At 38.0% G+C, this 23963-nt stretch overlaps 1 protein-coding gene across 1 annotated transcript in view; it reads right to left on the bottom strand.

Annotated features, from left to right (window-relative positions):
* The window catches only part of HECW2 (HECT, C2 and WW domain containing E3 ubiquitin protein ligase 2), a 106973-nt gene that overhangs the window by 20891 nt on the left and 62119 nt on the right, over positions 1–23963 (bottom strand). The window contains exons 11-18 of the mRNA XM_010191773.1: positions 23557–23672; positions 20485–20609; positions 18836–19021; positions 13734–13868; positions 10840–10942; positions 9742–9838; positions 6754–6837; positions 3594–3703 (exon numbers count right to left, since the gene is read on the bottom strand). Coding sequence (XP_010190075.1) covers positions 3594–3703; positions 6754–6837; positions 9742–9838; positions 10840–10942; positions 13734–13868; positions 18836–19021; positions 20485–20609; positions 23557–23672 — 956 coding nt within the window. The remainder of the gene's footprint in view (positions 1–3593; positions 3704–6753; positions 6838–9741; positions 9839–10839; positions 10943–13733; positions 13869–18835; positions 19022–20484; positions 20610–23556; positions 23673–23963) is intronic.

Below are 23963 nucleotides of genomic sequence, written 5' to 3'. Positions count from 1 at the left end.
TTGATTGCAAAACAGTGTGCCAAAGAGACAGTTAATCCTAGCACTTTTACATTCATCTTCTCACCCCTAGTTTTTATAATATTACATTCCTCCCCTGCACGGTTGTGTAGACATCCCCCCACAAAAAACTCTGAGGATATTTAAAATTTCTCATGCCTTACAGCATACATAGGTTGCCGACTACTTATCTGCAACTGGTGGTTACCTAACAGGCCCATAATGCACTGGAAATACAAGTGAACAGTTTAGATGCACGTACATGCAGACTTCTGTCTTTTAAGTGAGAATCAGTTTCTTATGTGAGTTTTGTTTTGGCTCCCTGTATGAAACTAAGCCAATACACAATATTTATTGCTACTATGGGTAAAGGCATGAGAATGTAACATTTCAGGTTATGAAAGAGAGAGAATGAGTATCTGTACAGTCTGTGGGCAGACACCAGGGGAAAAGAGAGCAGCTTGCTTAGCCACAGAGCATATGGGTCTGATGGAAAAGGCAACGAGCACATCCTGCGGAAGTGGTTGCTGGAAGAAGCTGCAGAGTCGATCTCTCTGCAGTGATCACAGTGAGAACAAGAGAGATCAGTATTAACACTGAATGCCATTTACAGACCTGTCTGACCAGAAAGACCCTTGCACTTGTTCTAGGCTTAGAGTGATGTGTGGGAGGAATAGGATGTGTCAGGGAATCCTCAAAGGTCCAATGGGGACATGCAGGATCCCTTTGGGAAAACAAATCATGGTCACTGATTATTCTATAATGGTTCTATAGTGCTTATACTTTTTTAACCGAGAGCACCAAGAGCTCCTAATGGTACGCTCAGCCAAATTCTTTAGAAAACTTACAGAAACTTGAAAACATAAACAGTCTTTTAATTATTGGTCTTTTCCCCCTACTTTGTTTATTTTGCTTTGGGTCAAAGTAGGTACAAAAATGTAGTTGCCAAAAAAACCACAGCAGAAGTATACTTTAATCTTAACCCCTGAAGGAAGTTTTTGCTGAGAGATACTGCAAATATAAATCTGGTTACACATTACTTCATGGTTTAGAAATCAGCAGTGTATTCTGTCAGCACATGACAAGTCCTCATTGCAAATCAGATGCATATCCCAAGAAAATCCTGGGCAATTATACTGATTACTTCCGCCTTGGGAACAAAAGATGTTAATGAAAGAGCTAAAAAACGCCAGTGATGTGATAATCATGTTTGATTTTCAAAGAGGCTATGCTCTAAAGCAGATATAAAGAGTAGCTTCATGACTATTCATCTCTCCCAAAAGAGAAAGTGCAACCGACTGTGATTGATCTGAACAATGGATCCTTAACATGAAACCTCGTGTAGTGCAGCACAGCCCATTTAGCTGATGAAAAAACACAGAGCCTCCATACAAACGATGGGCTATTTACAATTTCTCATAAAAAAGTCATTTATACACCAACACAAACATGCATACTTGCAGACTGACAGGGAGATTCAATGGTCTCTCTATATTTTCCTATGAAACAGAACAGAGATTAGAATTTTAAGGAGAATGTGACTAAAACCATCACTGTTCATCCTTTACTGTGTGCTGCTACTTTGAGGAATAGATGAGAATATCACATGTTAAAGGTTGAATGCATTCTGAAATTACTTTGTTGGAGTGAAGCCCTGCCAAGAATGCTTTGGTGCATGTACTAGTAATGAAGAAATTGTAACTTTCAAAGACAAAACTGTTTTTACTCACAAAAGACTGCCAGGTTTGCAGTTGGAAAGGAGATGCATACATGCAGATTTCATTCTCTTTCTCTTCAACAAAGGGAAATGGTTATATCTAAACCATGTATGTGTCAAAAATATCAATACATGTGAATACTCTATTTTTGCTGCTTTGCAGAATGCCATAAGATCATTAAAGTCTTTGGATAGTTTCTACAGAGGTCCTATGTCCAGCAGCAGGGAAAGCTACCTCTCATGACATGTTTATGAATGGTTTTAATCTGGTTTCTTAAAAAGGCAGAGCTTTTTATGATTGTGGACTGGGAAATGCCCACTGAATCACAGTACATTTTCCTGATAAAATGTTCTCATTGGCAACCTAGAGTTGCTTACATCCCAAATAGTCTCTATATTTATCTATCTTTTTGTTCTCAAATTTGTAGAAATCCCCCTAAGCCACTTCTGATTTACTGCAGTGATTTTATTTTACTGACTTATTATCTTGCAAAACCTAAGAATAGTAACATCTGTAAACTTCAAATTGCTTTACTTAGCTTTCAGAGGTCACATGGAACTTGTAATATTTGAAATAATTTGGTTCTGATCCACAACTTAGTTAATACGTGAAATATCAATTCCATTCCATTCTGACATGTGTATTTCCAGACAGCTGCAATACACGATCTTTTGAACTCATGTTACGTGACAGCAATCGGACTTTACATAAAATTGTCACTCATTGCCTCACAGTCCCATTAACATTGGTATTTTAAGATACAGTTACTAGATTTCATATTTTTAATTTTCTAGGCATTAGAATCCTGGCATGAGCAGTCACTCAGTTGTTTCATATCAGTGGAAAAACAAGTTTGCGTGTTTTACTAGTCAGAACAAAATCACAGCCTCTGAAGTTGTAATGCACCACTCTTTTCTACCGGCAAAACATCTTGTGAGCCCAAGGCAAAGGTTCAAGTTTGTCAGTCAAACGCAATCATATTTGTTGACTTTGCTCAAAAATAGGATTAAATCTTTGTTGCTGCTGGAGCAACAGAACTTGTATCTTCAGAAAGGTGGAAAGTCATTACATGCAGCATAATGTAAACTAAACTAGCTCTACTGCAGTATCATAGAGATACCATCACAATGAAAGCACTGCAGTGACTAGCTCACTGACCACTCAAAGTGCTTCAGCTCGTGTAACTTTACCCATCTAAATAAAAGCTGGGAACTGCAAAGGGGAATAGGTTATAGTTTCCAAATAGTAGGTTCTTGGCTTTAGGCTGCCATGAATTTAGGGTCTGGAGCACAGGACTTGCAAGGAGCGTCTGAGGGAACTGGGGTTGTTTAGCCTAGAGAAAAAGAGACTGAGGGGAGACCTTATCACCCTCTACAGCTACCTGATAGGAGGTTGTAGTGAGGTGGGTGTGGGTCTCTTCTCCCTAGTGACAGATGATAGGACAAGAAGAAATGGCCTAAAGTTACACCAGGGAAGGTCTAGGTTGGACATTAGAAGAAACTATTTCACTGAGAGGGTGATTAAATACTGGAAAAGGCTTGAATCACCATCCCTGGAGATGTTCAAAAGACACACTGATGTGGTACTAAGAGACATGCTTTAGCTTCAGATTTTGGTAGAGTTAGATTATGGTTGGACTTGATGATCTTAAACATCTTTTCCAACCAAACAATTCTATGATTCTATGAATTTCAATTTGGAAAGCAAAAAAAAAGTTATAGTCAAACGTTGCAGTTTGCAGTGAAACTGCTTTTGTTCTCAGACTTCTGGAAAGGCAGCAGGAGTGTGCTACTGACTTTACTGATCTGGAACTGGTCCTTACCAAGTGTGACAAATAGTTTCATACAGCCTCGACAGAAGCTGTGCCTGAGCACTTACCTGGAGAGTTCTGAGGTGAAGACACCGGTGAGCCTCTTGGGGACTGGCAATAACTAGGATGTAGTAAGGCATGTGGCGGCACATATGACATTATCTCCTCCTCAAACAAGCTGGTAAAAAGGAGGAAATAAGAAATAAGGTTTTTATTTGAATGCACGGCATTTTTCACTGTCTAGTAATAAAGCTCTAGCTACTAACCTGTTTTCTTTGGTAGCTGCTTGCCTATTTTCACTATGCACACTTAAGAACGCTACTAAGTATTTTATTTAGTTCCCTCAATCGGATTGTTAAAGTACTGGAGAGCAGTAATTATGACTTTTGTGGGACATCTCTACACATAATGTGGTATTTATTTTCAAGGTTAAAATATATTTAATCATCCTTTAAAATTCGCCCACCACCTTTTTTTTTTTCCCCAAAAGTTGTGTTTTCATTAGAAAAGGGTCAATAACCTTAGTCACAGTTTCCTGGAAGGAGATCTGCAATACTGCACAAAGCCCAGGAACAGAGAAAAACATTCTAAGCCTCTAGGATTAAGAATCACATCTTAACTTCAGTGTATCAGATAGCAAGCTTGTTGGCATAACAAGTTATTTCCTTATTTCATCTTTAATACTAACACTATTGCTGAAATGGGTATCACACCTAGTCAGGTCAAGTTGCTTCATGCCTCATCTATTATTGCTACATAACTTTTAAGGGAGAAACAATAAACATTTTGCATCTGTGTACAAGAGGGTCTGTATATATATTAACATTTCAGCCTTTTCCCTAAATTGACACAAACAAATGCAAAAAAGACACACATTATCTAATATCAGAATAGATCTGGTATCAAAGCCTATGTTGGATGTTAAACACAACACAGAATAAACTGTTGAGATCATATATAAACATTTGTTTTCAAAAATTGTGCTACAGAAAGAATCACAAGCCAATCTTTTACTGTAGAGCTCAACCAATGAAAGCAATATTAAAACAAAACATGTTTCTTAAGTTTTTTCATCAAATAAATACCCTGAAAATTTTTTTGCATTATGTTTGGGTTTGTTTTTGAACAAGCATTTTCTGACAGTTCTTTTTACATTCATGCCCATGTGCTGTTTTTCTCCAAGTTACCTTTTGATGCTGAAAATACGATAAAATATAAAAAGCTACTTCAATTTTGGATTAAACTAAGAGTTAAGACAATGATATGTGCTGTATACCAAACAACATGTTCGGAAGAAGAAACTGAAAAACATTTTCTTCTTAAACCTGAAGCACAATATAATGGCATTCTTAAGAGTATTTTTAAAAATGTGATGCACAGTACCTCCTTCAGTCCCTAACACATAGGGGTTTGTTTGCTGGTTTTTAGCTAGCTGCAACTTCATATTTACTGAAGAATGTGAAAAAATGTGCATTGTTACCAAGCAATAAAAATACCAGAAATGGTGATTCCACCCAGTTATTACTAGATCTCAAGAGGGCTTTACAGGACAATAATATCATTCCCCCTGTAACTGAAGAACTAGAGGCAAGGAAATTGGTACAGTCTTGCCCAAGGTCATCCAACCAGTCAAGCTAGATACAGAACCCATGTGTCCTGAGCCCCAGGAGGATTGAGTCATCGTGATTAGAGAGCAGTTTTTTCAGGGTTTCATAGACAAGGGTCATGATGACACCCTGCTAGAAGATACTGTTAAAAGTAAAAGTCCACCAAGAATAAACAATGGTAAGAAAAGAAATTTCATCATCTCAATACACCTCTGTTTTAACTTATCCCACCTTCAATTTTACACCAGTATTTAGTCACAATAACTCAATCCAGCTTTGAGGTATAGCATACAACTTTTTTTTAAAAATTATGTATGCATAGTTAACATTTTATGAAAAATATGTCTTCAGGGCAATGTTACTATTAGATTTTCAATAAAATAGGAAGAAAACTCTCAAACAACACTTTTCAGTTAGGGGTTTTTGGGGGGGAAATAAGTAGATTAAGAGAAATAAAATCTGAAGAATGTAATAAAGTTATTCTAGGGAGGCATTGGCTACTACTTTTCTCTTAAAAATTAGTTAAGCTCATTACTGCTTTTCTACAAAAGAAAGCTTGAAGTCAAATTTTTGAATTTGCTTTATTTCCACTATAAGAATTTTTTGCGGTCTTTGTTGTTAACAGAACACTACAGGGAATAAAAGTCAGTCAAAGAGCAGTGATAAAATCATTCATGCAATTCTTATTTAAAAACAAAGAGCTGAAGCCAGATTTTTCCGTGTAAAACCTGTCTCATCATCAAGTGTTACACATCAAAACAAAAATCTTAAAATTTTCTAAGAAACAATATTCTTATTTTTTAAATGCTTCAGCATGGCTTTAAAATTAGATTTTTTTTGTATAGCTGTAATTAATTCAGAGATTTAGGGACCTGAAAGGATTATCATTATGCAACCTAACCTCAAAATACTACTACTAATGCCAATCCTATTTCACTAGATTCAATTTTAAACGTACTCATGAGTTTCTCGATGCTCTATTACAATGGATGAGAATATAACATGAAGATACGAGGGTTTAAAATTAGCAAAAAATCTGCCTGATTTTGAGTTAACTGCTTAAATGAAAAATATTGAAGAAGTAGCTTCTCATTCCTTGAGCTCTGTAACAGTATTTCCTTTGTTAATGAGTACAATGCTTGACAGCATAGTGAAGAAGCAGAAAGATACTGAGTAATAAAGCCACATCTCAAGTGTGTACATTCACAAATACAGACTGCCCAAACCACAGAACTAAACAGATGCATTTTTGAAGCAGTAGAAGGGACATTTTTGCAAAGACGTCTAAAGTGTATCACCTATCTAAATGTCAGAGCTGGATGCAACAGGATAATAAGAGGTGGTCTGGGCAAACCCACATAAATCACAAGCACAGTGCTCTTGCACTCGCCTTTCCTCAGACAGAACATCACACTCCATCACTCCTGTGAAAAAAATGTTACCTCCAACTACCAGAAACCCAACGTGATGAAAACAAACACCTGACCCTTGAGTTGTAGCTCTCCCAGCTGCGAGTCCAAGCACTGAAAGGTCACTAAATCAGCACTCACTACTCACTGAAAGGCTCCTCAGTGGCTGCCACAGCATATCCCACATGTGCATCGAAAGCAGCAGTGCCTACCTGAGTAACATGACAAGGTCTGCATCACTGGATAAACGCACCAACCCAGGTGTTCCCTCTGTCCGGATGAACTGGATCTTCTCCCTGTGTAAGCCAAAAAAGACTTCCAAAATATCTTTTGCAAATAAGGCACCAATGTACAGCACAGCAACAAGAGAAAGTACAGGGTATATCATAAAAACCTCTGAGTTATGCTTCTGTATTTCAGAAACCATATTTTTTTCCCTGCCACGCTGTGTCCATGTGAGCAGCAAAATATAACAACCAAAAAGCTAATTTGTTCTGAGGAATGATTCTCCTGTTGTCCGCACCTCTTCAATGCTCAGGCTGCTTGAGGTAGTACAGCCATCGAATCAGTTTTTTTAAAAAAGGTAACTCTTCAATGCTCAGGCTGCTTGAGGTAGTACAGCCATCGAATCAGGAATAAGAATAAGAATAAGAATAAGAATAAGAATAAGAATATCCTTCAAGTTTATGCTGTGTCCCTGAATTCAAAGTAGGAGGCTGAGCCCTATGGGAGGACATTACTATTCTGAAAGTGTCTTTTTCGATACTTTGTACCAATGCAAGTCATACATTATGATGCACACTTGTGACTTTAAAAGCAGAGCTTTTGTAGCACACTGCCTTTAAGAGATCTTCCAGAAAACCTCTCATACTATTTCTCCCCCTCTGTCTCACCCAAGCACAAATCCTTTCTCCCAGACCCACTCTGGTCACTATTGTGGAATCTATGCATACTAAATGCTGAGCATAGTAGCACACAGATTTTTAGAATCTATATTGAATAAAATTTCCTGGCTGATTCCTGTTATTTTTCTCTGTAGAGCTGTCCTGCATTCTAAAGTGAAAGTACATCCCTTTTATTTTCCATCAGTACAAGGTGATGGTACAGTAGAGATAAATTCTAATTTGGCTTAACTCCTCAGGATGGAAAGAAAACAAAAATCAAACCCATGTAGTAAAAACTGCCCCAATTCCAAAGGAAAAAACCCCCAAACAGAAAAGTAAAGAACTGCATGTAAGAACAGGAGCATTGTGCTACGTGACAAGGCTGTTGGCAGCTGCACACAGTTTAAGCTGTGATAGGATTTTCTGGAATGCATCATTTCATGCACAGCACTTTCAACAGAAGGATCAAACCAAATTTCTTGCCATCTGTCTCTAAAATCACAGTGCATAAAGACCTTCTCAAACAGTGGACCTAACCTGGTAACTTGCACTACATTTACGGCATATTCAAGGGTGAAAGCAGATTCCCCCAGTCCCTGCTTGCCAGTGTGGCAGTGGTGACTGTAGCAGGAGTGTGCAATTCGGTGTTTCTCTGAAAGTCAGGCACCTGCTTTGTCAAGAGTGTGGTTGCAACCAGTTAAGACTCGAGTTCAGCCTGGAAGCCCCATAGCTCCACAAGCACAGCACTGAGCCAAAGCCAACATGCGCTTCCCACCTGCAATCACTGCCCAAACACTTCCAAAGCCTACTCCAATTTACATCAGTGCCCAAATGGCAAGATTTGAGGACATAATTGGTGGATTACAAAATGTGCGTTAACATTTAGTTAGCAGCAACACCAGGAACCAGAAGGCCACTTTCTGAGTTAACAAACATATGTACACTTCCAAATCAATGCAATCCATGACTTCTTGAGGTTACCAATGAGAGGTGTGATTTCAGTGGCAGTTTTTTAAATATATAGCCCTTTTACCTCCTGTTAAGGTAGATTTTATATTTAATGTATAATAGATGCCTTTGCCTTTAGCCTTTTACACTGTTTAACAGCCTCTCAGTTTTATTTGTGGTGGCTTGCAATGAGATTTGATCCTAGCTACATGCTTAATAATAGTATGATAAATACAATGTTCTCACTCCACCACAAAAGCTCTTAACGACAATTTTCTACCTGCAGTATATTTTCATTGTATATTTTAATGGACCTTCAACTTCTTATCACATCTCTTCATTCTTTTTAGGAATGAGAAATTATTTTAGACAGAAAATGTAAGAGATCTTTTCAGCTTATCTCTGTCCTCTTCCACTGGCCAAATACTTATGGAAGAGGAAAACACAGAGGAAAAGAGATCAATAAGTAATACTATGAGAATGGAAAAAAACCTGAAAATCAGTGCTGGCTGCTGTGCTAGCCAGTGTGTATAGGCACCTGGAACACAGAGTACTGCACAGGCAGGCATCTGTGCAGGACAGACTGCAACCCTCAAACCAGCATTTATAAAATTCAGTGTCCAAGGAAGAATGGATAGTCATTTGAGTCCTAGCCACTAATATCCAAGTTGGTAGTTATTCCATCTTTTACACCTAGCTAAGTACATAAACTAAAATGTCTCTGTGCAAGATACACTTTAAGAGGGATCTTGCCACTTTCTGAATTTCACTTTATATCATTCCTAATCTAACCATACGAGGGAGTTATAACAGCCATATAACAAACAATCAAAGATCACCCTTCATCAGATCTCACTGGACTATGCAAAAACCTGTAGATACCCATTTTTTAAAATTCGAAGAAACACTAAAAATTCTGATTGATGTAAGATTACCTTCAAGGTCACTAGGTCGGGACAGCCTTTCTGTAAATGCACACTGAGAAGATAAGGACAAAAGCAAATGCCATTCTGCCTCAGAGTCCCAGCTGTACACACACTCAAATGAATGGGCACATTTGGCGTGCCATCCAGCTGTCCTGGCACATTTTGAACACATCAGCAAATATCTTATGCCAGTTGTTCCAAACATTTTATTGTAGGTACCTTTACTTGGTAATAATACATTAGCTCTGTTCTCATAAATCTTATTTCAGGGAGTTATACAGAAATACAATAAAGAACTATTTCCCACAGCTTTATGAATATGTTTGAATAGGCCAAAAATCTACAATCTGCTATGTTCCACTGCTAATTTTAATGTAAGTATCTAATTCTAATTAGCATTTTGTATTGAAATAGGAATAGCAGACCTCACTAATTTTATTACCTGAGTGAATGATTCCTGGTAAGATCTGGTTGACGCTCTTGTAGAATTTCAAAGATATTGGGCTGCCGCAAAAACGCAACAATCTTGTCATTGTAAGCTGAAAACAGCAACAACAATATCATGCTGAAACAAGGAGATACTAGAAGATAGGTCTGAATTCCTTCCAAGTTTTGACAATAGCAGCAGACTTCATCTTAGTTTAGCAGTATAGTGCTAATACTTCTTCATGTAAGGCTACCAATTCTACTGTAATTTAGGGAACACACCTTTTGATTATGAACCAAATCTGATTGTGACACATCCTTCCCACTGTTAACAGCTTCAATTTTGTTAGCAATTTCTATTAAACTTTATCACTCACACTTTTAGCTAAGGTTGAACTAGAGTACTCATTGCTAGAATATAATTGTAGGGCTCTTGTTTCTCACTGCACTGAAATTCATTCTCAAATATTAAACGGTCATTGGAAACACCCGTATCAAATCCTCACTAATTGCTGAGCCTGCAGTGCATGCTTACCATGTCCATGGCATGGGGAGGGATTTAAATTAGCAGAGATTTTCAAGTAAACATGCCATGGTACAAAGAGCCAGTTACAGTGAATCGGATTAATTTATCTTGATTTAGCACAATGTGACAGCTGTTCGATTCAATAAGATAAATTCTGTTCTTGGTGGCACAGAAGTCAGTAACTTTGTGTGAATGTAACTGAGAACAGAAGTTAAGCTAATGACTAACTCCAAGCTGATTAACACTTTCTGGAATCCTTCCAAAACAGATGCTCAGAAGTTATACAGAAATCACTGGGAATACATCGGGTCCAATTAGGACATAACGTGGCTCACTGGCTTCAACTCTTCCTGTCACTGCATAGAGTAAGTGAGCTAGGAAAGTAGAAGTTTTACATTGGTTATTTGGTTCTGCACAGACACTTTGCACTATTACTCCTGCAGGTTGCAACTGAACAATTGGGAAATGCCAGTGGACAGAAGTAATCATCACAAATGGTAACTTCCACCCACCCCAACCAAATGAAACCCAGCAGTGTACACTCAGTCATGGAGAACTTCTCTGAAAAGAGGCCGTATGCTGACATACCCACGGGAACCACGTCCTGGTACTGAGCTCTGCTGACTGTATTAAATGTGCTAGACGGTCTTGGCAAAACCGGTGGTCCTGAATGACGGGAGTCCTCTCCAACCTGAAAATGTGCAAGTTACCATAGTGAGTTTCTTTATGCCGGTATATGTACTCAGATACATAACAGTGAGAATGCATATGGTTTAAAACTAAGCATGTATATAAGTGCTTTGCTTGATCACTATTCCCAGTAACCACTGAAGCAGGTATCAGCTGTGTTGTATGACAGTTAGTAGTAAAACATTTATTACACTGTGCCTATGAAGAATCAAAGCTGATTAGAAGTTTATTGCTATTTTAAATAATAGGGACTAAAAAATTCAAACTGGTATTTCTTCAGAGAATCTTTTGTACTTCACAGACATCTTTATGCATATCAAAGGTTCTGAAAATCAAATTCTGCTTCTTCATGAGCACTTTCATTACCTCTGTGCATGAATGGAGTTTCCCTAAATTTGAACTGGAAACACGTTTGAGGCTGAAGTAGGATTATAAAAATATGAGTACATATTTGGGCAAGGCCAAAAAGTTCCAAACTGGTAAAAATATCTTTCCTACAATCATTCAGTAAAACTTTTTTGAATTCACCTTCTCGAATTAAAAAAATCTTGCATTTTAACATTTTTTAGGGTAGAAACACAATGTAAAATTGTTCCTGGTAGCTTTTGTGATGTCAAGGCAGCTTCTGTAGTTTTCCATGTGCTGTGGCCTTCATCATTTCCACAGTGTCAGTATTTTGTATTTTCTCTATATAAAACATTTTGTTCAACCTCTTCTTCATCTTGCTGGACCTTTATGTTTACTTCTCAGTTCTCCAGCCTACATGTAATGGTTACCATTTGAACTATACTTTCGAGCTTCAAAGATCTCTAAAACATCTCTGCAAAAGATAAAATAATTATAAAGAATTTTTTTAAATCCAGTCTCTGAAATCACGAAGAAGCAAAAGTTCTGAGATATCTCCCAAGATCTTTGTGCTCTCTGATAACACTCTCTCAGAAAAATGAAAAAATATTTGCTGTAGGCACTGTGCTGGAAAAGGAATACCATAATTACTAGCTCCAGCTTCACACTGTAGCTCAGCTTTAGCTAAAAAGGCATTCCTTACACTGGTTAATGTTTACTTTAGAGCATCTCCCTGTAAAAACTGGGTCAGTGGCTTCAAAACATGAAAGTTCGTGGCAAGGAAAATCCAAAGAAAGTATTTTGAGAATTTTTTTCATTAAGTATTCATCTTTTGCAATACTGTAGTTTCTTCATACAATGGTTTAAAAATAAGAAAAATAGCTGCAAATATGCGATACTTAAGTCATAATCACAGAAGAAAAAGTGGTGCTCAGATTCATACATATGCATATAAACAAACATAATTACATCATTAATCCCAGAATGAGAATACTGTATTGAATTGCTATGTTTGAGATTCCTATCTAGAATTATATTTCAATTCAAGTTACAATTGTAACAATACCAAGGAAGTACTTCTAAATTACACGTAGAAATACGGTTTAAGGACTTTCAAGTATCTAGATGGGGTGGGAAATTTTGACAGGTAATCAGCACTGTGTGTATGCAATCTATATGACTTCCTGTAGGATAAACTACACTCGTGTTGCAGTGTTGGCAACTTCAGCAGCACAGCTGACATGAATCTATCTCTTTTAAGTGCAGAGCTTCTATACGCTGCTTAAAGAAAGATAATCTGAGTGCGTATTTGGTAAAGTTAAGAAAAAATAGTATTTCTGCTCTGTTAAAAATCAATCACAACAGAAATACTTACTTTACCTTATCAAAGATCTAAACAGCTATAAGACACTTCCTTGCCTGCTGTAAGACATCATTGTCTACATCACATCACCAAATTCACAGAAAATGCTATTTAAAATCATTTGTAAAATACAGCTGACATTGCGGGTGAGGGGTGGAAAGTATTGTGGGTGACTAAACCATGTTCACACAGGATATGACAAGATACACAGCCAGTGGCATGGCACTCACTGCAGCTCAGCGGAAACCCTGTTAGAGAAGCGGGAGAGAAGATTTGTGCCTGCTCTGAAACAGGCCTCTGGCAGAAATTAATCTGCCACAAGATTGAGCTATCAAAAGGATAAATCAGAGCATTTATCTCGCAATTCTAAACTGTATTATCTTAATTCCTGGCATGGGATAGCACTCCTCTGAAAAGACATATTACAGCCAACAGTATGGAGGTTAAACAAAGCACAGCTGAAGTGCAAGTCATTGTAGATACACTTGCTCACAAGCAAAAAGAAGTTACAACAACAATACAGAGATCAAGAGTGAAAATTGTCCACAGTGACATAAAAACAAAAGTGTTTTCTGTGTATTTCTGTTTCGAAAGCAGAGATGAAATACATACGCAAGTAACAATCAGATAAGCCTGTATGTGGTGAGACTTTTTTACACCTATTTGGAAAGTTGCACATCCATATGCACAGAGAAACATACACTTCCCCGCCCCATCCCCTCTTAACTGCAGTTCTATCAACATACTTGGAAGACATTATGCTAGACAGCAACACATATTGTGACAGAGAAAGACAAGATACAGATTCTGGTAATCTGTAGTGAGATGCTCTCCTGTGGTTAAATGGGGTTACGGAGAATTAAAAGAAAGAGAAACTCCTATCTGATAGTCTTCCTCTGAAATTACACCTTTCAAAAGCAACAATGCCTAGCAAATAAATTAATAAATATTTAGAGGTGAGTGTACCGTACGCTTACAGAAGAATCACGCTCCTCACAACGTGGCACTGTGAATCGAACAATGTGAAAGAGGATGATCTTAAAAACCTGGCAGTTCCCAAAGACAAGGGACAGATCCAACTTACCTCACCAGCACTGTGGCTGCGTTGTCTAGTTAAGTGCTGCCGATGGACTAACGCACTAGTGGGCCTGCTACTCTGCAAAGGAAGCCGAGGGTCAATGAACGTGGTAGTGCGGGAATTGTGGTCAACAAAGAAAGCCTAGAAAAGGAGAAAGAAAAAAGAATTTCTAGCCAATATTTATTTTTAATATGTCCAAGGTTAATGTCTACTCAGGATCTAGGTTTCATTCGCTGATGTGAGACTTTGGAAAATCTTCCTCACATGACTGTGGCTTGCATTTCCCTTTGGCAAGGACAGATAACAGTTTTCCATCTCATCGAAGGGATGAATTCTTTAATGCCTTACTTCATTCATGTCTGTAAAGCCCTTTGAAATTCTAATCTGAGAAACATCAGAAGTAGGAAGCTTTATTATGATTGTAAAGAAGAGAAGACTCAAATGTTTAATAAATGTAATCCTGGCCTAATCTCTCTTTCATTTCCTTATAAGCATCTAAAAAGATGTCATTAAATGGCAAAACTATTCCCTTTTGTGAACTATTTACCATATAATTATGAACACAGTTAGGTGTATATATATCAAGAGTGTGATTGCATCCTGTGATTAACTATGATTACAGGTCAACAGGTATTTTTACCATCCTCCTAATATTCCAAATTCATTAACCTTTAAAAAACACAAACAAACAAAAACATCACAAACAAAACCAACAACAACAAAAACACAAAGAAAAAATAAAGGTCATTCAGGGACACAAAGATGATGGCAACAAAAACATTTACACCAGGCATCCAGTGAGAAGTACCATCTACTGGCTGGTCAGCCATTTGCTGAAAGCAAGGTCACAGGAGTATGTATCCTGCAAAATTAAAACCTCCTACAATTATGTCCAATTTGAACCAAAAAGGTTTCTAAGCCCTGAAATTTAAACTTTTTCCAGTGTTAGTGTTGCACTTGGAAACCAGCACTGTTCTATTTCAACACATTGTTTTTTTCAGTTACAGTGCTGGAAACATGTGGAAGTGGCAAAAAAAGATGCTGGTTTTGAGCAGGAGAGTTACAGGAAAGTGACATCTGGTTTGAGGAGTTGAAGAATCTGGGTCAGCAGAGAGGTGATTGGGGACTGCGGGAGCCATTTCTGCGTTTGGATACCAGTGAGGTACTTTGACCACAGTTTCATAAACAATTCAGTCCTGTGGTGTCAGCAAAAGAAACATTCTCATCTTCCCCCATCCTGACCACTTGTTTCATCCCTTGTGTACCCTTCCTGCCTTGTGCTGGCACAAGTGTTTGTGTAGCCACACAGTGAACCCAGCTGGGGAGCCGGTACAGGCTAAAATTACTCTTTTTGTTCCTCTAACCTCAGTCAGCCCACCGGGGTCAAGATGAGAGCAGAATTAGCTCTTTCGGCAGCAACACCAGCTTGCAGTATTCACAAGATCATTCTTTCAGACTGCTTGGTGTAGCCAGACCATAGAAAATGCAATTCTTCTGACTGCTATAAAGGTGAAGGTAGGCAAACCAGTGCACCACTCTATACAGCAACTAAATACCATTATGGATTGTGGTGGGAGAAAATGTTCATACTTCCATTTCCCAAGAAAGGAGAAGCATATGGAGGGACACCAAACCTTAGAAATGCTCTGAAAGAGGGCAGCAACCCTCCTAACAGCCCTAACAGCTTTTGCCCATACCTGTAACCTGTGCCTACAAGCAAGGAATCACATTACCTGAACAGTAAGAAAAAGCTCTGTTTTGGTCATCTGACATAGTTACAGGTTTGCAAGTGAACCTGACTGTTCCAGAGTTCAAAAACTATAAAATGTATTCAATACATGCAATTCTAATTTCAATGCTTGAGCTAGGCTTGTTCGCCTTGAAAAATAATGATGTCACCTGCAGCACAAGTATACAGCTTACAGAATATGAAACCGGTGGGAAAGCAGAATGGAAGCCATTCTGAAATTTCAATTTTGAGCCTGGAAAGTAACTGGAAGAGGCTGCTGGAAAATATCCAGGCTTTCTGAAAATTTGGCTCCTGATTGATAGGTTTATTTCATAGAATCATAGAATCATAGAATGGTTTCAGTTGGAAGGGACCTTAAAGATCATCCACTTCAACCCCACTGCCATGGCAGGGACACCTCCCACTAGACCAGGTTGCCCAAAGCCCTGTCCAACCTGGCCTTGAACACCTCCGGGGAGGGGCCATCCACAGCTTCCCTGGGCAATTCAAACTTAGCACCTTATTAGCAAGTGGTTGGTACAGGTTGTTTGGTTCTTTTCATGTCCCTATATCTAGTATTTTATCTAGCCTTATCTATGTGTATCTATAAGATGTGAAGCATTTTTATAAAAACAAAGGTTCATTTCATTGTCAACATTATACTGTAAAACCAGTTAGAAAAAAAAGGTACTGATTCAACACAGGAGAAAGTACTACCTAGAGTTGCGCTACACCCTTCTTTGAGTTAATGCAACAATCTAATATATTCTAAAGAACATGTAGTGTTCTTTAGCATTACATTTAAATAAACAACTCAGTTTAAACACTAAGTTAAAGACAATCATTTCTTGTCTAGCTACGGTCCATAAATGTACGATGCTTAAAGACACTTACATAAGGTGAGTAGTGCCAAAACTACATTTAGTCCATTAAACATGGATAGTTGCCCAAGGTATCTTTCCAATTAAAGTCTATGAACCTTGCTCAATACCTTTTCTTCCTATTGAAGACATCAGTAATCAATTACAATGGATTCTTTCATTGTAGAAAGAAAAAAAACCCACACAAAAAATAAATGTCTTACAATAACATGTATTTGCACATCTTGCAGGGATCTCATTAAAAAGCATAAACATTTGCTTCTCTCTTTAAAATATGAACATGGGCTTATGTATATTGCACAAACGCACTGGGGTGCTTATTTGTATATACATTGATGTATGCTTATGTATGCAGAAGATCAAAGTTATCAGAGTTCAGCTCAGGGACCTATCTCGCCTATATGATGCCTCCTACTACCACCTTTTCCAATAGTCTTCTGCCTCCCTGTGGTCAGTGACTGATGAAGGTCTATCTCCAACGCTAATCAGAAACCACATCCTAGTTATGCCGGACCTTTTAGAGAGAACTGCATGCCAAACAGATTTTATCTTCTATAGGAGATACACAGAAGAGTCAGAGTGGGCAACTGGGCTTTGCTGAGCAGCTTTGAAGGGAGTTCAGAGGTAGGCAGATGCCAGCTGACCTTGGAAGACAGCCTGCAAAGAAGACAAGCAACCAGGACCACACTGACCTTGGAGAATAAAAAGTATGACTCAGCATTGCATAAGGGTCAGAACGATCACTGTGCCTTGTCAGCAGAAGCACCAAGCCTCTTCCTATTGATATACTTGGAAAAATAAAGGAAAACCTCATCATAGCAGGAAAGAGTAGCCAGGGAAAGGAAGTATAATTATATACTGTGGCACAGCTAATTTCTATTTGCTTCTCTTTAGCTTTATGCTTTAATAAAGGCAGGTCCAGCTTCGGTCTGGTTTCATCAAGCACTGGTCTCACCATGTACTGGCCATCATCTCTCTTGAGTGCTGAACAGGCTTTTCTACTGGCCACAAAAGTGCTACTTGTGACAAAGGCAATTCAACATAATGAAAATGAACAATATTGAGCCTAATTCAAAGTGAAGAAATCCCAATGGGGATTTATTCAGTGATTCCTCTTGTTGATTAATGCTGTGGTAACATCACTGTTACTAAATACCATGCCAGAAATCCAAAGGTCTAATTCTCACTGTGGAGTGCCTATAAAGTAAATTGAAAACTGCTATATTCTTCTGGTGAAGACTGGCCTCTGAAGAACTGAACAGAGAAAGAGTGACTTAAAACTGAAAAGATGGTGAGAGGCAAAGAACGAGGTTAGAATAATTGCACATGCCTAACTGTGTTTTTAATGAAAAAACACAGTGCTTTCCAGAGTTATCAATCCAAGAAGAAAACAACCCTCAAGCACTTTTTCTACCCTTCAGTTTAGAATCTCCCTGTACTCTTCTCAAGCATCAAGATCATTATTTATATGGACGCTCACAGCTAACCATACCAAGACTGATAAATGTAAGAACTGAGAAGCTTAATATGCCTATAGTCCTAATTAGGACTTCTTGCATGATCTGATAGCCTTATCGCTTCCTCACATGCTAATCACAGACTATTTTTAACCCTCCTATCTTGTGTAAAGAAAATATTCTAGATAGTGATGATACACTAGTTTAAAGTTACATTAAAATTACACTGCTACTATAAATGTCTTTGATTTTAAAATATTTTGTTAGAAATTGAAAAGTGATACATGTTTTGAAAAGTAGTAAGATTTGCAAGTATTCAAGATCCCTATTAATGAAATTTACTACACACAATTTCTTTCCTTTTAACCAATACATAACCAACAGGGTGATCATTCCGAGAGCTACCCTGTTGTAAGTGCATCCATTTTATCTCAGAAACTGATGAACATTGGACCTACTTAGCATTTGGGTAGAGGAGTCACCTAAGAAAATGGTTGAGGATTAAAGAAAAAAAGCACAAATAATGCACATTAACAAATTCCACTCAAGACTTTGAGGTTGAAGAATAAAAAAAAAAGACCTAGGGAAAAGCTTTACAGTCAAACAAGAAAAAGCTAATACACGTGGTTCAACAGTAACTAAAAAAAAATCAGTAGATAATAATAAAGTAACTTCACATCTAAATTATCTTACGAGTACACAGGCAAAACTCCAAAGAACTTCACTGAACTGATAATTCTTTTCAAAAGGAGTTTTAAACATCCACAGGAATTTAAGCAACCTATGTCACTGTAAAAATGCTACAGATTTTCTAGCAATTTTCTTTGAAATTATTAATACCCACTTATGAGTCTCCTTCTCCTTTCATATAATGCTTTGTCAGCACAGATAAGAAATTCCAATCTCCACAAAACAAAAGGAGGAGAAAAGGAAGCACAACTTTTACACCTGGAGAACTACGCGCACTTAGGCTCTTGTGAAGAGCACCCGAGTCCTGAGTTCACAACCGAGCAAACAGAGCCGCACGCGCATTACAGTTACCTTGCCCTGATGGTCATGTTTCATTTCCCAGCCTCTCGGCAGCTCCAGCTGTTTGTTAGCAAACATGTTGAGGAAGCCCACCAAATCACGATTATGCTGGTAGCGCTCAAAATGGTGAGTGTCCCGCCGGACTTTGGTGATCATGTGCTTCAAACACGTGTTGTTTGTAAACATGCGGTAGGCACTCTGACAAATAAATAACAAAAGGAAATGCTTTTAAAAGTTAAAACTTCTTCTTACCGCAATAGACATTTCCACTGGAAATCATCTATAAAACTTTAAAAATTATTTCCAACTAAGCCACAACAGTATGAAAAAATGGTTCTCTTTCTGAAGTTTTGAGAGAAGTGTTTGAGGTTTCTTATCTTGCTCAAAACACACAACATTTCCTAATTGCCTCACTTCAGCAAAGTATGAAAATATTACAGATTCCATTTACCATACTTGTCCCTGGAACTGTGAAAAATCCTATAACATGACAGTTGCCTTAGAAGTAGAGATTTCATAGATATTCTCTAATTTCTGGAATAATGAGTCAAATGCAGGCACAGAATACATCAATAAAGCTGGTAAGGTTTTTTGCAGGACAGAGATACATAAGCTTGTAGAACTTACTACAAACCTACATAAATATTGTTTCCATCTACTGATTTTTCAAAAATACCTCATCACTGCATGTCCGTGTCTAATTTGTGTGATAAAATAAGAAAGTCAAAGGAGAGCACTGAGAAATAGGGAAAATTTTAAATAAAAAGGGAAACAGTTAACACCCTTCCCTCCAAAAAAAATCCCATCTAACTAGGAACTAGATCTTCCTCTCAGGATTACCACTAGACAGCATCCAAAACATAGGCCCTCCTACTGTGCTGTGCCACTACCTAAATCACTTAGTGCCCCTACACCTCTACTCCCTGGCCAGAGGTCTTACCTACCTCTGTCCTACTTCATATGTTCAAGATAAATCTATGCAAGCCATGTAGAATTATTCGTATACAAACAACCATACATATATAGCAAAATCAAATTAATACTGACCAGTAATTTAAATAAACACTGACTTATTAACAAATATGCTTGCAGACAATCAGTTGTTCATACTATGACTTTTGTTTACACAATACATTCCATTACACAAAGAAATATTGAAAAAATAACCTATATAGGAAGAAGCACTGAAGAGCTGGCAAAACAGAAAAGGAAAACATATATTAAGATGCTTTATTTTTGTTCAGTGTGACCTCTGATATATTTTGATACAAACCAGGCAATCTGAGGGAAACAAATCATGTCATAAGCAGCAAAGTGATCTTAAAAAAATGAGCATAATCATCATTCTCAGAATTGTCTCTCATGCTCTGCAAAGCACAGTAAGAAAGCCATTGCTTCAATAAACAAATGAGATTTGTATCATAAGAAAGATGAAGAACCGAGTGAAAAATAAAACTGTAGAGGCTATAAACCCAACCAGAACAACTCTGATGATAGTCCACCAATTGCAAGGAATTATTATGAGTGTTTGAATTTATCCAACCTCCCTATGTACTACCTGTATCCTGGCATTAAACACTGAGCAATATCATTGCATGCAGAACAACTGTATTTATAAGCATTTATTATACAAGTCTTTCAGCTGTAGACACTGTACTCACAGGGTTAGAATGCAGCACTGTAAAGAACTCTGGGCTGATAAGGAATTTCACAGGGGGAGACTGGAGCAATAACGTAAGTCTGGATCTGGAGGTAGAGTGAGGCAGCACATTCTCTCTTCGAAAATCTAATGGCAAAGTGAATGACAAAGACTTCCATTCATAATCATTACCAAAACATCACTGCAAACAACTATATTGGTTTGAATCACATGAGCAAGAAAAGCACTAGGTATAAAATAACTTCAGATTTACTAAGTATTCTTCACGTAAGTGTACCTGAATTTCTTCTGACATAGCACTGAAGTTTCCGAAATATCACAATTTTAATTTAGTAACTTACTTGTTGCTTTTGGTGAACAAAAAAGAGGATTTTTAGAGGCACTTCTTAAACAGTAGGCCTCAAGCTTTCCCACATGAGGCCCCATGCCCTCCTACATGAGACAGGTCTATGGAGCAACAGCAGTGTAGCATAAAGACCCCTCAAGCTACGCACTTGGGCTGAGAGTGTCTTCCAGGCATGCACTGTGGTTGCAAGTCAACTCTATACTGGTACAAAACTTGGGTGTATACCAACCACTTCTCACACTCTAGAAGATGCTGTGCCACACTGCAGATAGGTCCACTGTCATAGTCTGGGTAATCTGGAAACCAGTGGGCTCTTCCTGTAGTTTAGAGGGTTATGAATTTAATTTACAAAAACCTTATTCAGCAAAACTTGCTGATTAGGGTTTAGGCTGAACTCGCTTTAAACTGATTTGTTTACAGCACAACAAACCATCTAGCTGCACATGCACGTGCACAAAGATCGAAAAGGAAAAGGCTAAGGTAGAAGTAAAGAAAAAACATAAAGTGAGCACTTGGCTGAATCGCAAGTTCTACAATGACCTGAAACTCAAGAAAAGGTGGCATTGCTTGGGCATTAGATTAATTTAGGAAAGAATATTATAAAAGAACATCAAGAGCGTCTAGAGCCAAAGCCAAAGCACATAATAACACACAACTATGTAAGTGACAGGAAGAGTAACAAACTAACTTTACAAATGTATAAGTAAATTAGTAGCAGGAAGATGACCAAGGAGAGAACAGCTTAGTGAGAGGCAAAACTAGTAATGATGCTTAGTGCTCATTAAAAAAGAACTTTCCTTCTGCTTTCCTTCAAAAAGTTAATACTGACCAGACAACCATAAGAACCTAAAAAAAAGGAAGAAAGAAAACTTTCTTCTTAGGCTAGAGTAAGTAAAGAGCAGGCTAAAGACTGTGGGGCAAACCAGAGATTTTAAAATCCTTTGGGCTTGATGAAATGTAGTCTAAAACACTTAGGAAGCTACATGAAGCAATCCCTGAGACACTGGTGGTTATTTCGGAGGTCTGACGGAGTTCTCGGAAGAAAATAAAAGAGATATATATCATGTCAATTTTTAAGGATAGGCAAAAAAGGATGAAGGAAACTATAGATGAGTTAACATATTTTCTACACATAAACTAATTGCAAAATAACTTAAAGCAGTGAGAAGACAGCAAGGCAGAGAAACACAACCAGGTTTTCTGAAGAATGAATCATAGGAAACTAATGAAAGTTTTCACTACTCAAGTGGTGTAAAGGCCACATATCTTGATGTTAATAAGGCCTTTAATACTGCTTACATAATATTCTCAGACCTACGTTGAAGGAGAAAATTAGCTGAAAGAGATGAAACCACCTGGAGAGGGACATGCAGAATTTTGCAAAAATGTGCTGAAGAGTAGTTATGAATTAGGTCAAGCAAAAAGAGTACACCTAGTAATGTTCCACTCAAATCTCTCTGGATCTGGTCCTCTTCATTATTTGTACTAATGACTGGATAGGGAGGACAGAACTTTCTGCAACTAGGAGATGCTGCAGTACTTCGACAGCAGGATGGACAAGATTCAAAACCATAGTGACACATCAGAAAAGTGCAAAGACCTGTGTGCAGGTAGGGATAACCCACTGCCCAGTGGATGAAGAACAGACATCTGCGCCAAAGATATGCATACAAGGGCCTGGACCTGATTTTAGCAGATTAAAGACTGAACACTGGTGGTTAGTGTCAGAGTATCAGAAAAGAAGACACAGATATACAACAATGTACAAGGAGTGTTGTACATAAGACATGTGACATTTCTGCAATCTCTTCAGTACAGCAGAGTCATAACTTTATTTAATTTTCTGAAATATTCTTCAGGAGCTGTGGACCAACTGAACACAATCCTGAGGAGGTCAACAAAATAACTGGAGACCTAAAAAAGCCATAAGGAAAGACCAGGAAGTAACTGGTTTAAGAATACTTTACATAAGAAATTATATGAGTGGACTACCTAGTGAAGTTACAGAATGTCCATCAACTGGAGAACATGTTTTAAGTACACATGAGACAGCATTTGCCAAGTATGGTTTAGGTACAGCTCAACCTATTCATCTTCAGCACGGAGATGAAGCAGTTGACTGACTAAAGCCCTTTCTAGTCCTATATTCTACCATTCCAAAATGCAGTAGCAGATTCAAAATACTTGTAACCCAGACCACATAATTTTATACTTTTACACTGCAAATGTCCTGTCTACATTTTTACCCAGTCAGGTACTGACAGAAAATTGCTCTGAATCTCACGTTCATCTCCCATTTGCCAAGTATGGTTTAGGTACAGCTCAACCTATTCATCTTCAGCACGGAGATGAAGCAGTTGACTGACTAAAGCCCTTTCTAGTCCTATATTCTACCATTCCAAAATGCAGTAGCAGATTCAAAATACTTGTAACCCAGACCACATAATTTTATACTTTTACACTGCAAATGTCCTGTCTACATTTTTACCCAGTCAGAAAATTTACTGACAGAAAATTGCTCTGAATCTCACATTCATCTCCTCAGCGTATTGAACAGGCTGAGCCATAATTTTCAAAAACTAGACAGCAGTGAAAACAAATGTTTCATTTTCACTGAGATCTTCACGGGTGGAAGTCAGGTTCTGTCTGATGTGACTCTCATTAAATCATCTGCAAGATGAATGCTCATTTTAGAGAGGGGGCAAAAAAAATCCTTTTTTTTTTAACCTGCATTAGAATGGTGAAAGTCAGTGTCCTCTCCGGCTCCATCCATAGCATTCGCATGCTCTTCAGGCCTGTCATTAGTCATTGTTCTTCGGATGCTCTGATACCTAGGGTTAGAAAACTGGACTTTACATATAGTATATGGTAACCATGATCCAATTCTGGCTTCAAGGGAGCTTGCCCCGCTTTTCTGCCATGCAGGTTAATATACAAACCATTATCAAAATTTTTTTTAGCCACGTATCTTACAAACACAGGTGGAATACAAAAGCCTCAGAAGCCCACATCCAAATTAAAAGAGACAGCCACATAATAATAAGCACATATGGCTAGCTGCAGCAGCAATTCTGGCCCCATCTTTACAATACAGTTTTGCAAGCATACCGTTCCCAAACCTGAAGGGCAATCCT

Source organism: Mesitornis unicolor, unplaced genomic scaffold, assembly GCF_000695765.1.
Source record: "Mesitornis unicolor isolate BGI_N332 unplaced genomic scaffold, ASM69576v1 scaffold3829, whole genome shotgun sequence".
Taxonomy (NCBI): domain Eukaryota; kingdom Metazoa; phylum Chordata; class Aves; order Mesitornithiformes; family Mesitornithidae; genus Mesitornis; species Mesitornis unicolor.
The sequence above is the reverse complement of the archived record's forward strand: the minus strand, read 5'-3'. Positions and strand labels throughout refer to the sequence as shown.